This window comes from Oncorhynchus mykiss, chromosome 6 (genome assembly GCF_057628025.1).
Source record: "Oncorhynchus mykiss isolate SJ-2025 chromosome 6, ASM5762802v1, whole genome shotgun sequence".
NCBI lineage: Eukaryota > Metazoa > Chordata > Actinopteri > Salmoniformes > Salmonidae > Oncorhynchus > Oncorhynchus mykiss.
In genome coordinates, this window is record NC_143027.1 from 7,573,846 (window position 1) to 7,588,290 (window position 14,445).

The 14,445-nt window shown below is 46.9% G+C and overlaps 1 protein-coding gene across 2 annotated transcripts in view; it reads left to right on the forward strand.

Annotated features, from left to right (window-relative positions):
* Window positions 1-14,445, forward strand: part of atosb (atos homolog b) — a 44,094-nt gene that overhangs the window by 21,050 nt on the left and 8,599 nt on the right. Inside the window, exons 2-6 of one of the 2 annotated variants that reach the window (XM_036979328.2) lie at window positions 8,755-8,941; window positions 9,181-9,231; window positions 9,905-11,290; window positions 13,237-13,277; window positions 13,568-13,670. In XM_036979328.2, the coding sequence (XP_036835223.2) occupies window positions 10,112-11,290; window positions 13,237-13,277; window positions 13,568-13,670 (1,323 nt within the window). In that variant the 5' untranslated portion in view covers window positions 8,755-8,941; window positions 9,181-9,231; window positions 9,905-10,111. Of the gene's footprint in view, window positions 1-8,754; window positions 8,942-9,180; window positions 9,242-9,904; window positions 11,291-13,236; window positions 13,278-13,567; window positions 13,671-14,445 lie in introns of both variants that reach the window. The other variant, XM_036979329.2, reaches the window with a different exon arrangement.

Consider the following 14,445-nt stretch of genomic DNA (forward strand, 5'->3'; position numbering starts at 1 on the left):
GCACCCCTAAGGGGCCCCTGTTTGAGGATCAGCGTGGCGGATGTGTTGTTACCTACCCTGCATTCTGTATGCATCGGGCCCTTCTGGCTTCAACGCCATACATCACTACTTCCTTGGCCTCCAACTGCTTTTAAATGCTAGGAAAACTAAGTGCATGCTCCTCAACCGATCGCCGCCTGCACCTGCCCACCCGACTAGCATCACTACTCTGGACGGTTCTGACCTAGAATATGTGGACAAATACCTAGGTGTCTGGTTATTCTGTAAACTCTCCTTCCAGACTCACATCAAACATCTCCAATCCAAAATGAAATCTAGAATTGGCTTCCTATTTCGCAAACAAAGCCTCCTTCACTCATGCCGCCAAACATACCCTCGTAAAACGGTCTATTCTACCGATCTTCGGCGATGTCATTTACAAAATAGCCCCCAACACTACTTAGCAAACTGGATGTAGTCTATCCCAGTGCCATCCGTTTTAACACCAAATCCCCATATACTACCCACCACTGCGACCTGTATGCTCTCATTGGCTGGCCCTCACTACATATACATTGCAAAACCCACTAGCTCCAGGTCATCTATGTCTTTGCTCGATAAAGCCCCGCCTCTCAGCTCACTGGTCACCATAGCAACACCATCCTGTAGCACGCGCTCCAGCAGGTGTATTGCACTGGTCATCCCCAAAGCCAACACTTCCTTTGACTGCTCTTCCTTCCAATTTTCTGCTGCCAATGACTGGAACGAATTGCAAAAATCTCTGAAGCTGGAGTCTTATATCTCCCTCACTAACTTCAAGCATCAGCTGTCTGAGCAGCTTACCGATCACTGTACCTGTACACAGCCAATCTGTAAATAGCCTCATCCCCATATTGTAATTTATCTTTTTGCTCTTTTGCACCCCAGTATCTCTACTTGCATATCATCATTTGCACATCTATCACTCCAGTGTTAATGCTAAATTGTAATTATTTTCGCCTCTGGGGCCTATTTATAGTCTACCTCCCTACTCTTCTACATTTGCACACACTGTATATAGATTTTTCAGTGTAACTGTACGTTTGTTTATGTGTAACTCTGTTGTTTTTGTTGCACTGCTTAGCTTTTTCTTGGCCAGGTCGCAGTTATAAATGAGAACTGGTTCTCAACTGACCTACCTGGTTAAATAAAGGTGTTCTCAACTGGCCTACTGTACCTGGTTAAATAAAGGTGAAATTAAAAAAAATATATATTTTTTTTTAAAGCACACAAGATATTATTATTTTGAGTGTCTTGTTGGTGGTTTAATCCTCCGCGTAGGTCATCTATTGTATTGTCCATAGATTGCACGTTTGCTAGCAGAATGGAAGGAAGTGGTCGGTTTATTTGATAGTCCCGCCCTCCGGCCCCTTTTTCTCCGCCTCCTCTTCACCAAATCACGGGGATCTGGGCCTGTTCCCGAGAAAGCAGTGTATTGTTCTCGTCAGACTCGTTAGACCCTCCTGTTGCGTTCATTTCATGTTAATTAATTCTGTGTTCCCGGTCCAAAATGGCCGCCCCCATTATAGCGGATTATAAATCCATAATAATACATATGTTATCGCCTAATGTTGTGCTAGATGTTTTTTTATCAAGTTTTTACAAGTTTTGAACTTCTATTTGCTATTTATGGCCTGTAGGCCTCATTGACCTGAGCTCATACAACTCGTTTTTGAGTAAAAAAAAAAAGCATAATGTATGGATTATTTTGACTATAACAAATACTCAGATGAAACACATTGTGCTATTTATTACAGACTACTTTGTGTCAAAGTTTAACAAGGACTCTTTCCTCCTCACCAGTGTCGTGATCTAAGATATGAACAAGAGCCTCACATACAGTATATTGTTTTGGTCATTGTGCTGCCACAGAATGAATTGTGCTGCCACAGAATGAATTGTGCTGCCTCAAAAAATACTTTATATACCAGAGCTGTGAGAAAAGTTCTATATATTTTTGAAACAATGTTGTGATTGTTAGAATGCCAACAGGTGTGGTTCCCGTGGGGGTTACCATGGAAGCCGAGAAGGGGACCCCCACTTGCATGTGGGGGTCTGGGAGAGGAAGGGTGTCCATCTGATGAATGGGCATGTGCCTGAACATCAATTTTATACATTGATTGTAGTCTCACCCTTTTATTTCTAATGACCGGTCATTTTTGACTCCACAAGTGTACAAAACTTAAAGAAAACACCCAAAATGTAATGAAAATCATCCAAACGTATTTTGTGTGTTCAGATGCCCTGTGTGGACGAGGTCATGGAACCTTATGGAGAGAGAGAGAGAGAGAGAGAGAGAGAGAGAGAGAGAGAGAGAGAGAGAGAGAGAGAGAGAGAGAGAGAGAGAGAGAGAGAGAGAGAGAGAGAGAGAGAGAGAGAGAGAGAGAGAGAGAGAGAGAGAGAGAGAGAGAGAGAGAGAGAGAGAGAGAGAGAGAGAGAGAGAGAGAGAGAGAGAGAGAGAGAGAGAGAGAGAGAGAGAGAGAGAGAGAGAGAGAGAGAGAGAGAGAGAGAGAGAGAGAGAGAGAGAGAGAGAGAGAGAGAGAGAGAGAGAGAGAGAGAGAGAGAGAGAGAGAGAGAGAGAGAGAGAGAAAAAAAATTCTGTCAGTCCATGGTGAGTAATCGCAGTCCTGATGTCCAGAAGTTATTTTCGGTTGTTATTTTTGGTTGCAGCAATTATGTACAAAATAAGATTTTTTTTAAATAAGCCATCACTTATCTTCTGCACATCACAACACTGTAAATAGACATTCTTTCTTTTGGAACTTCTGTGAGTGTAATATTAAGAGAAAGGGGAGAGAAAGAGGGGCTATCTGGGAAGAGAAAGTTAGAGAGAGGCTAGCCAGTGAAGGAGCCAGTGAACAGCCTCCATTGTTGTCAAGTTATTTGGGAGGACTGAAAGAAAGAGAGCGCGATAGAGCAGGGGGAGGGGGAAGTAGAGTGAGCAAGCAAGAGAGGTGGGAGGGGGTTTGTGTGCGTGTAAAAAGAGTGACTGAGGCAGCAAGAGGGATAGAGTTAACGTTGTTGGGCATACCAGTACATCACAGGAGGGGAGGGGAGAAGAAACAACCTCTACACCACAGCACTAGAGCAACCTGATCAGTACTGGCCTTGGGAACAACTTTTTTTCACACAGGACTGTTTCTCTCTTAAACACCCTATTCAGGCAGAGGAGGCCAAGCAAGGAATAAATAGCGAAGAGAAAGAGATGGGAGTGAAGGCAAGCTGACTTGCTATACATAACTCTTAGCTGAGAGAGAGAGAGAGGCACCATTCACCAGAGGTACTTAGCTGTGTCTCTGTGAGAATGATAATGGGGTGGGAGAAGCCTTAGCTGTGTCTCTGTGAGGGAGAGAATGATAATGGAGAGAGAAGCCTTAGCTGTGTCTCTGTGAGGGAGAGAATGATAATGGAGAGAGAAGCCTTAGCTGTGTCTCTGTGAGGGTGAGAATGATAATGGAGAGATAAGCCTTAGCTGTGTCTCTGTGAGGGTGAGAATGATAATGGAGAGAGAAGCCTTAGCTGTGTCTCTGTGAGGGAGAGAATGATAGTGGAGAGAGAAGCCTTAGCTGTGTCTCTGTGAGGGTGAGAATGATAATGGAGAGAGAAGCCTTAGCTGTGTCTCTGTGAGGGAGAGTGATAATAGAGAGAGAAGCCTTAGCTGTGTCTCTGTGAGAATGATAATGGAGAGAGAAGCCTTAGCTGCGTCTCCGTGAGGGTGAGAATGATAATGGAGAGAGAAGCCTTAGCTGTGTCTCTGTGAGGATGAGAATGATAATGGAGAGAGAAGCCTTAGCTGTGTCTGTGAGGGAGAGAATGATAATGGAGAGAGAAGCCTTAGCTGTGTCTCTGTGAGAATGATAATGGAGAGGGAAGCCTTAGCTGTGTCTCTGTGAGGGAGAGAGTGATAATGGAGAGAGAAGCCTTAGCTGTGTCTCTGTGAGGGAGAGAATGATAATGGGGAGAGAAACCTTAGCTGTGTCTCTGTGAGAATGGTAATGGAGCGAGAAGCCTTAGCTGTGTCTCTGTGAGGGTGAGAATGATAATGGAGAGAGAAGCCTTAGCTGTGTCTCTGTGAGGGTGAGAATGATAATGGAGAGAGAAGCCTTAGCTGTGTCTCTGTGAGGGAGAGAATGATAATGGAGAGAGAAGCCTTAGCTGTGTCTCTGTGAGGGTGAGAATGATAATGGAGAGAGAACCCTTAGCTGTGTCTCTGTGAGGGAGACAATGATAATGGAGAGAGAATCCTTAGCTGTGTCTCTGTGAGGGAGATAATGATAATGGAGAGAGAAGCCTTAGCTGTGTCTCTGTGAGGGAGAGAATGATAATGGAGAGGGAAGCCTTAGCTGTGTCTCTGTGAGGGAGAGAATGATAATGGAGAGAGAAGCCTTTGCTGTGTCTCTGTGAGGGTGAGAATGATAATGGAGAGAGAAGCCTTAGCTGTGTCTCTGTGAGGGTGAGAATGATAATGGAGAGAGAAGCCTTAGCTGTGTCTCTGTGAGGGAGAGAATGATAATGGAGAGAGAAGCCTTAGCTGTGTCTCTGTGAGGGAGAGAATGATAATGGAGAGAGAAGCCTTAGCTGTGTCTCTGTGAGGGTGAGAATGATAATGGAGAGAGAAGCCTTAGCTGTGTCTCTGTGAGGGAGAGAATGATAATGGAGAGAGAAGCCTTAGCTGTGTCTCTGTGAGGGAGAGAATGATAATGGAGAGAGAAGTCTTAGCTGTGTCTCTGTGAGGGAGAGAATGATAATGGAGAGAGAAGCCTTAGCTGTGTCTCTGTGAGGGAGAGAATGATAATGGAGAGAGAAGCCTTAGCTGTGTCTCTGTGAGGGAGAGAATGATAATGGACAGAGAAGCCTTAGCTGCTAGCTATGTTCCTGTTGTCTTTCTGTGTTGTCAGTGTCAGGAGGCCTGGCACTCAGCAGCTCCTAAAATGGCCTCATAGAAGAGAGAGCGAGAGAGACCCCTGTCAAGCAGCATTCTCAGCAACTATCCAACTGAGCTTTTGGCTTAGCTAAGACCCCCATATCTCTCTCTCTCTCCATTTCTCAATTCAAACGGGATTTATTGGCATGGGAAACGTATGTTTACATAGTTGAAGTAAGTGAAATAAACAATAAACACAAAAGTGAAATAAGCAGAAATTGCCAACAAACATTACACACACAAAAAAAAATATGTATCTTTCCTCTCTTGTTCTGTTCTCTCTCGGCTCTCTCTGTTTTCTCTCGGTTCTGTCGCTTCTCTCTCTCTGTTTGTAGTCTGTCATTACATCCCTCCCTCCCCCTGTTCACGATGACGTCCCATTCTAACACTGTGGCTCACGCTAACCTACAGTGCATTCGGAAAGTATTCGATCCCTTGACCCCTTTCCCGTATTTTGTTACATTAGAGCCTTACTCTAAAAAAAAAATGTATCAGCAATCTACACACACTACCCCATAATTGCAAATGTACAGTGCCTTGCGAAAGTATTCGGCCCCCTTGAACTTTGCGACCTTTTGCCACATTTCAGGCTTCAAACATAAAGATATAAAACTGTATTTTTTTGTGAAGAATCAACAACAAGTGGGACACAATCATGAAGTGGAATGACATTTACAATGCAAAACGTTATGTTTGGCGTAAAAGCAACACAGATCACACTGAACACACCATCCCCACTGTCAAACATGGTGGTGGCAGCATCATGGTTTGGGCCTGCTTTTCTTCAGCAGGGACAGGGAAGATGGTTAAAATTGATGGGAAGATGGATGGAGCCAAATACAGGACCATTCTGGAAGAAAACCTGATGGAGTCTGCAAAAGACATGAGACTGGGACGGAGATTTGTCTTCCAACAAGACAATGATCCAAAACATAAAGCAAAATCTACAATGGAATGGTTCAAAAATAAACATATCCATGTGTTAGAATGGCCAAGTCAAAGTCCAGACCTGAATCCAATCGAGAATCTGTGGAAAGAACTGAAAACTGCTGTTCACAAATGCTCTCCATCCAACCTCACTGAGCTCGAGCTGTTTTGCAAGGAGGAATGGGAAAAAATGTCAGTCTCTCGATGTGCAAAACTGATAGAGACATACACCAAGCGACTTACAGCTGTAATCGCAGCAAAAGGTGGCGCTACAAAGTATTAACTTAAGGGGACTGAATAATTTTGCACGCCCAATTTTTCAGTTTTTGTTTGTTAAAAAAGTTTGAAATATCCAATAAATGTTGTTCCACTTCATGATTGTGTCCCACTTGTTGTTGATTCTCCACAAAAAAATACAGTTTTATATCTTTATGTTTGAAGCCTGAAATGTGGCAAAAGGTCGCAAAGTTCAAGGGGGCCGAATACTTTCGCAAGGCACTGTATAAACAGAAATACCTTATTTACAGATATTTTGCTATGAGACTCGAAATTGAGCTCAGGTGTATCCTTTTTCCATTGATCATCTTTGAGATGTTTCTACAACTTGATTGGAGTCAATCTGTGGTAAATTAAATTGATTGGGCATGATTTGGAAAGGCACACCAGTCTATATAAAAGGTCCCACAGTTGACAGTGTATGTCAGAGCAAAAACCAAGCCATGAGGTCGAAGGAATTGTCCTTAGAGCTCAGAGACAGGATTGTGTTGAGGCACATAACTGGGGAAGGGTACCAAAACATTTCTGCAGCATTGAAGGTCCCCAAGAACCCAGTGGCCTCCATCATTCATAAATGGAATACGTTTGTAACCACCAAGACTCTTCCTAGAGCTGGCCGACCGGCCAAACTGAGTGACCAGATGGAATCCACTCCTCAGTAAAAAGCACATGACAGAGAGATCCTTGATGAAAACCTGCTCTAGAGCGCTCAGGACCTCAGACTGGGGAGAAGGTTCACCTTCCAACAGGACAACGACCCTAAGCACACAGCCAAGACAGCGCAGGAGTGGCTTCGGGACAAGTCTCTGAATGTCCTTGAGTGGCCCAGCCAGAGCCTGGACTTGAACCCGATCGAACATCTCTGAAGAGACCTGAAAATATCTGTCCAGCGACACTCCCCATCCAACCTGACAGATCTTGAGAGGATCTGCAGAGAAGAATGGGAGAAACTCCCAAATACAGGTGTGCCAAGCTTATAGCGTCATACCCAAGAAGACTGGAGGCTGTAATCGCTGCTAAAGGTTTTTCAACAAAGTACTGAGTAAAGGGTCTGAATAATTATGTAAAAAAATTTGCAAAAAAATATCTAAAAACCTGTTTTTGCTTTGTCATTATGGGGTATTCTGTTTAGATTGATTTATACAGTACCTGTACTGAGTCGATGTGCAGGGGTACGAGGTAATAACATGGCTATATACAGGGAGTACCAGGGGTACGAGGTAATAACATGGCTATATAGAGTACCAGTACAGAGTGGATGTGCAGGGGTATGAGGTAATAACATGGCTATATACAGTCTTAGTACTGAGTTGCTGTGCAGGGGTATGAGGTAATAACATGGCTATATAGAGTACCAGTACAGAGTCGATGTGGAGGGGTATGAGGTAATAACGAGGCTATATACAGTACATATAGGCACGGATAAAGTGACTAGGCAACAGGATAGATAATTATGTTTGTGTGTGTGTGACAATTTTTTGGGGCCTTCCTGTGACCCATGCTGGTGTCGAGGTCCTGGAAGGCAGGGATCTTGGCCCCAGTGATGTACTGTGCCGTTGTCAGATGCCAAGCAGTTGCCATACCAAGTGGTGATGCAGCCAGTCAAGATGTCCTCAATGGTGCAGCTGTAGAACACACCGAGGATCTGAGGGTCAAATATTTTCAGTCTGGCTGATTCTCTCGGATGTCATGCACACTACAGGAACACTATAGACATTCTCTCTTTATCTCTCTCTCGCTCTCTCTCTCTCTCTCTCTCTCAATTCAAGGAGCTTTATTGGCATGGGAAACATGTGTTAACATTGCCAAAGCAGGTGAGGTAGATATCTCTCTCTCTCTCTCTTTGCCTCTCTCTCTCTCTCTTTACCTCTCTCTCTCTCTCTCTCTTTACCTCTCTCTCTCTCTCTTTACCTCTCTCTCTCTCTCTCTTTACCTCTCTCTCTCTCTTTACCTCTCTCTCTCTCTATTTATATATGATATGTCAGCCGTTCATAAATATCTTGTCATCGTCAGCTCTTCTCCCATCAAGTCACATGATAACTTGCTCGTGTTCCATATTCCATTTAAGACAGTACTTGGAGGGTTCATCGGTTGCTCGTTGCAACATTACTGAAGTTGAAACTGATCTGCTGTTAATTTCATCTCTGCCAAAAGGAGATGTTGGCGGTAGTATTTTGAATCACTGTAATATAAATATCATTTATCTGCATTTGTTGGAATCCCAGCAAGATTTTTCATTTATATTCTGTTCACATTTATGGTGCCCATGTCACGTTGACCTTCTGCAGCGGCCATCTTGTTTCGTTATAGGATGTTTTCTTGGAACAGTATCTTTCTCTCTCTGTGGAGGAGCACAAAGGGCCTGTTGTCAAGGCTGCAGGTTGCCATGGAAGCAGCTTGTTCATGGGAGCACGTTCTGGTCCAAAGGTTCAGCTTATTTGACTGATTAATCTCTGCAATAAAAAATCTAATTCTCAGGAATTCCCTGATGGCCTGAATTATCTACTGAGGGGTTCCCTCACTGCAAGGTCCTGATAGAATTGTCCATAGGTTGACTCTGATAAATCAGTTAATTGATTAAGCTAATTCTCTCTCTCTTGTGTCTCTAGGGATTCTCTGTGGAATGATCGTGTCATGATGCAGTCGCTGAGTCTCACCCCGCACCCAGGTGACGAGGGAGGGTGTCTCCGGCCGTCGGCCAATCACAGAAGGTGCTTTAGGATAGTCACTTCCTGTTTGTGTTTATCAATACTTCCTCTCGGAACCCTCCAGCCTCACTGACGTCCCGCCCCCTTGGTGAGTTTGCCACTCAATCAAAGTAGGCTACTTTCAGCAGACACTTCTTAGTAGAGAATCTAACACCATTCTATATTTTATTTTCTCTCTGTCTCTCTCTCTCTCTCTCTTTCGCTCTGTCTGTCTGTCTCTCTCTCTCTCTCTTTCGCTCTGTCTGCCTCTCTCTCTTTCGCTCTGTCTGTCTCTCTCTCTCTTTCGCTCTGCCTGTCTGTCTCTCTCTCTCTATTTTCTCTCTCCAGGCCAAAGTGCCAGGATTCCGGTCTGGAAGAAGGTTTCGACTGCTCCTACAGGTTTGTTTAGGTACTGCAGTTTAACTGACACCAGGCCCAGAAACACCCATTTCCAGTTAGATACTTCCGTCATCCCTTTTGTGCACAAAGCAATATTGAATTATTAAAATAATTGTCATGTTCTCGGATGACGTGACGACGTGGTCGCTGCTCGCACGGCTCCCTGCGCACACTGAGTGCTAGAGTGCACGTGACGTTAGTCTGTGTAAACCGGATGCAACCCGGATATAGACAGTCCATGAATCGGCGTATGCGCACTTGAGTAGATTACCTCTCAGACAACGGGCGGAGGAGATATTGGACACAGTTTCCAGTTCTTTATTAAAACTCAGTGCTCCAGGCGGTAGGTAGTTCCTGTATCCAACACCTTCCATCACTTCCTCTTCCTCCTGAAGCCCCGCCCCTTCCCGTGTGGCTGTGTGGGGATACTGGCGCTAGCTGCCACATGTCGTAACCATGGTGATAGATAGGTAACCGTGGTAGGAGTCTGTGGGCACAGCTTTCTGATGTTGTGCCAGGTGTTGACGGGTCAGGAGGGTATCATCGGGCACAGAGGTGAGACAGGAAGTGTGTTTTACATTCACATTGTATTAGTGGGATAGTTATGATGGCGTGTCCTGTTTTGTCACTGATAACTTGTTGCTGAGTGTGTCACACCTTTTTCTCTTCTCAGGTGCTATGCGTCTCTACTTCCTGGTTTACCGTGTGCTGATGATGTCACAGAAGGAAGTATAGGACCTCTCTGCCTGTAGAACATCAGCCTCCTTGCACTTTCTAGAACTTCCTGTTTCCTGCTGCTGCTTGACGACCTGTTAAATTGCACAACATCTCTCAGACACTCTTAAGGCTCTGACCTCTAACCTCTGAACCCCAAGCAGCCATGAGGCACATTCACGTAGATCTGACGCACGGCAGCAAGGAGGAGCTGGCTCCTGTGGAGCTTCCATCCCATGAGGGGGACCTGTCTTCTCCTGCAGCCCCCTCACAGGGCCCTGATCCTGGGGTGATGGTTGGGGTTTCCAGACACTTTGGTCAGGAGCAGCTGCGTCTCCAGAAGGTCTACCAGCTCTCTATCTTCTCCCAGCTGGGGGGGTTCTCAACCTCCGACCCCCCTAGGACAAGTGAGGCCCAGCCGGGACAGGCCCCTCGGATTGCCAGGCAGGGGGTCAAGAGGGGCCTGGAGGAGCCCAAGCTTAGCCACAAATGGCCCCACCTGGCTGGGGACACATACAGAGATGGTGACACCCAGGAAGAAGGGGTTCTGTGTGGGCCAGGACCTAGGGTAGGGGTTGGGATGGGGGTAGGGGTAGGGCAGGTATTCTCCTGCGTCATGGTCGATCACAGAGACTCAGATGGGGACCTGTCACCTAGATCCCCCCCACCTGAACCCCTCTCCCCCGGCCACACCCCCGCCCGACGCCCCGCCCAGCACAACCACGACAGGCCCGTCCCGGACCCGTGGGCTCCGCTGTCTCCCCACAGCCCCCCTGGCTCCCGCAGCCCCTTACCCAACACAGAGCCTCCTTCTGATCCTGGAGGGTCCGGGACGGGCTGCAGTAGTGGCTCCTCATCGGGACAGCGTCAGCCCAACTCCTGCAGTGACGAGGGTTCCTATTGGGCCCCCGGAGCCTTCGAAACCCCCAACCCCCCTGGACCTCCCCTCGGACCTACAGGCTCCCTCTCCCCCCACTACCTTCTCACCACAGACCCCAAGGGTCCCGGGGAGGGCAGTGAGTGTGGGGCCGAACTAGAATCCACCCCGCCCCGTCCCAGTACCACAGCATCCACCAACGAGCTGGCCTCCCTGGAGAAGTCCCCCAGCACCAGCGGGTTCCGTGGGGTCCCCTCGGTCCCCTGCCCTGCTAAGAAGAAACTTCTATCCTCTAGCGACACAGCAGAGTCGTGTTCGGAGGATGAGGGCCCCTCTACCTCTAAGAGGAGCCGTCTGGCCCTGCTGGCCCCTGGCTTAGGGCTGGCCTCCTGCAGGGGCACCGACGCCAAGGCTGCCCCCTTCTGGAGCCACCTGCTGCCTAACGCACGGGGCCGGGACCACGCCAAGGTGAGGAGTACAGACTAGCACACACAGAAGACTATACACTGTTCGTAGTTTGTGCTGTCAGGCGTGTCATTGTGGCAGGCAGCTTCCCTTTTTAATGTAACAGTCATTTGACAGCCGAGTGGCTCCAGAATGTATATTGAGAGAGCCTGTATTGTTCTCTCTATGCTACGTGGTCTGCCTGCCTGTGCTGCTGTCGCCCCAAAAGAACCCCCCCCCCTACCAAACCACACAGGTCAAACACACACTGGTACACAGACACACACACACACACACACACTGGTACACAGACACACACTGGTACACACACACACACACACACACACTGGTACACAGACACACACTGGTACACACACACACACACACACACACACACACACACACACACACACACATATGCATACACACACATATGCATACACACATGCATGCACACACACACACACACACACATACTGGTACACAGACACACTGGTACACACACTGGTACACAGACACACACACTGGTACACAGACACACACTGGTACACAGACACACACTGGTACACACACACACACACACACACGGGTACACACACACACACACTGGTACACACACACACACACTGGTACACACACACACACACTGGTACACAGACACACACGGGTACACAGACACACACAGGTACACAGACACACACGGATACACAGACACACACACATGGGTACACAGGCACACACTGGTGTACACACACACACACACACACTGGTACACACACACACACACACACTGGTACACAGACACACACGGATACACAGACACACACACATGGGTACACAGGCACACACTGGTGTACACACACACACACACACTGGTACACACACACACACTGGTACACACACACACATGGGTACACAGACACACACGGGTACACACACACACACTGGTACACACACACACACTGGTACACACACACACACGGGTACACAGGCACACACTGGTACACACACACACACACACTGGTACACACACACACACACACACACGGGTACACAGACACACACGGGTACACAGACACACACTGGTACACACACACACGGGTACACAGACACACTGGTACACACACACACACTGGTACACAGACACACACGGATACACAGACACACACACATGGGTACACAGGCACACACTGGTGTACACACACACACACACACTGGTACACACACACACACTGGTACACACACACACATGGGTACACAGACACACACGGGTACACACACACACACACACACACACACACACACACACTGGTACACACACACACACGGGTACACAGACACACACGGGTACACAGGCACACACGGGTACACAGGCACACACTGGTACACACACACACACACACTGGTACACACACACACACACACGGGTACACAGACACACACGGGTACACAGACACACACTGGTACACACACACACGGGTACACAGACACACACTGTACCTTCATTACATTCCTTTATGTTGTTTTGGTGAGTGAAGCTCTACGTTCTGTCCATCGCTCTCTCTGGTTCTGTCCGTCTCTCTCTGGTTCTGTCCGTCTCTCTCTGGTTCTGTCCGTCTCTCTCTGGTTCTGTCCGTCTCTCTCTGGTTTTGTCCGTCTCTCTCTGGTTCTGTCCGTCGCTCTCTCTGGTTTTGTCAGTCTCTCTCTGGTTCTGTTCGTCTCTCTCCACGTTTTGTCTGTCTCTCTGGTTCTGTCCGTCGCTCTCTCTGGTTCTGTCCGTCTCTCTCTCCGTGTTTTGTCCGTCTCTCTCCGTGTTCTGTCCGTCTCTCTCTCCGTGTTTTGTCCGTCTCTCTCTCTCTGGTTCTGTCCGTCTCTCTCTCTCTGGTTCTGTCCGTCTCTCTGGTTCTGTCCGTCTGTCCGTCTCTCTCTCTCTGGTTCTCTCTCTCACTCTCGTTCTTGTCCTCCTTCAGAGTGTATCAGAAGTCAGCAGAACCAGCAGGAGGTTGAAAAGGTATGTTTACTTTCTACCTTTAGTTGATTCCTTTACTTACTAGTCATCATTTCAAAACATCATATTTGATTGTGACTTATGTGACTGTAACCATGGCTAAACCATCCACTGTTGTTTTATCTGTGTGTGTGTGTGTGTGTGTGTGTGTGTGTGTGTGTGTGTGTGTGTGTGTGTGTGTGTGTGTGTGTGTGTGTGTGTGTGTGTGTACGTGTGTGTGTGTTTACGTGTGTGTGTGTTTACGTGTGTGTGTGTTTACGTGTGTGTGTGTGTTTACGTGTGTGTGTGTGCAGTCGACAGCTGCGTAGTGGACGGCGCACAGACACCGTGTGTCGTTCTGCTCGGTCAGGCTGGCCCTCTTCCTCAATCAGCCGGTCACTACTGGGCAACTTTGAGGTATAACATACTTGTTTGTTTTACTATGCTTGTGGACACCTGAAATGTATATCCAGAAAACAGACGACATATTACAGTACATTCTTACCTGAAGAGACGATTCACAATTAAGTGTGACATATACCATCCATGTGAAAATGTTTCGTAAAGTATTTTGTCAGAACTTTCTACCAAATATTTAGAGATATTTTCAAAATTCCTCATGGTCATAGAAGTAGCAGTGCTTTGTAATTGATCTTCTTCACTCTTTCCTCTAGTGGTTTCTTATCCATACTTTGAATTCGCTTCTACATGAACTCAGCAGAAAAAGAAACGTCCCTTTTTCAGGACATTGTCTTTCAAAGATAATTCATAAAAATCAGATCACAGATCTTCATTGTAAAGGGTTTTTTACACTGGTTCCCATGCTGCTTGTTCAATGAACCATAAACAATGAATGAACATGCACCTGTGGAACGGTCGTTAAGACACTAACAGCTTACAGACAGTTGGCAATTAAGGTCACAGTTATGAAAACTTAGGACACTAGAGAGGCCTTTCTACTGACTCTGAAAAACACCTAAAGAAAGATGCCCAGTGTCCCTGCTCATCTGCGTGAATGTGCCTTAGGCATGCTGCAAGGAAGCATGAGGACTGCAGATGTGGCCAGAACAATAAATTGCAATCTTCGTACTGTGAGACACCCAAGACAGCGCTACAGGGAGACAGGACGGACAGCTGATCGTCCTCGCAATGACAGACCACGTGTAACAACACCTGCACAGGATCGGTACAT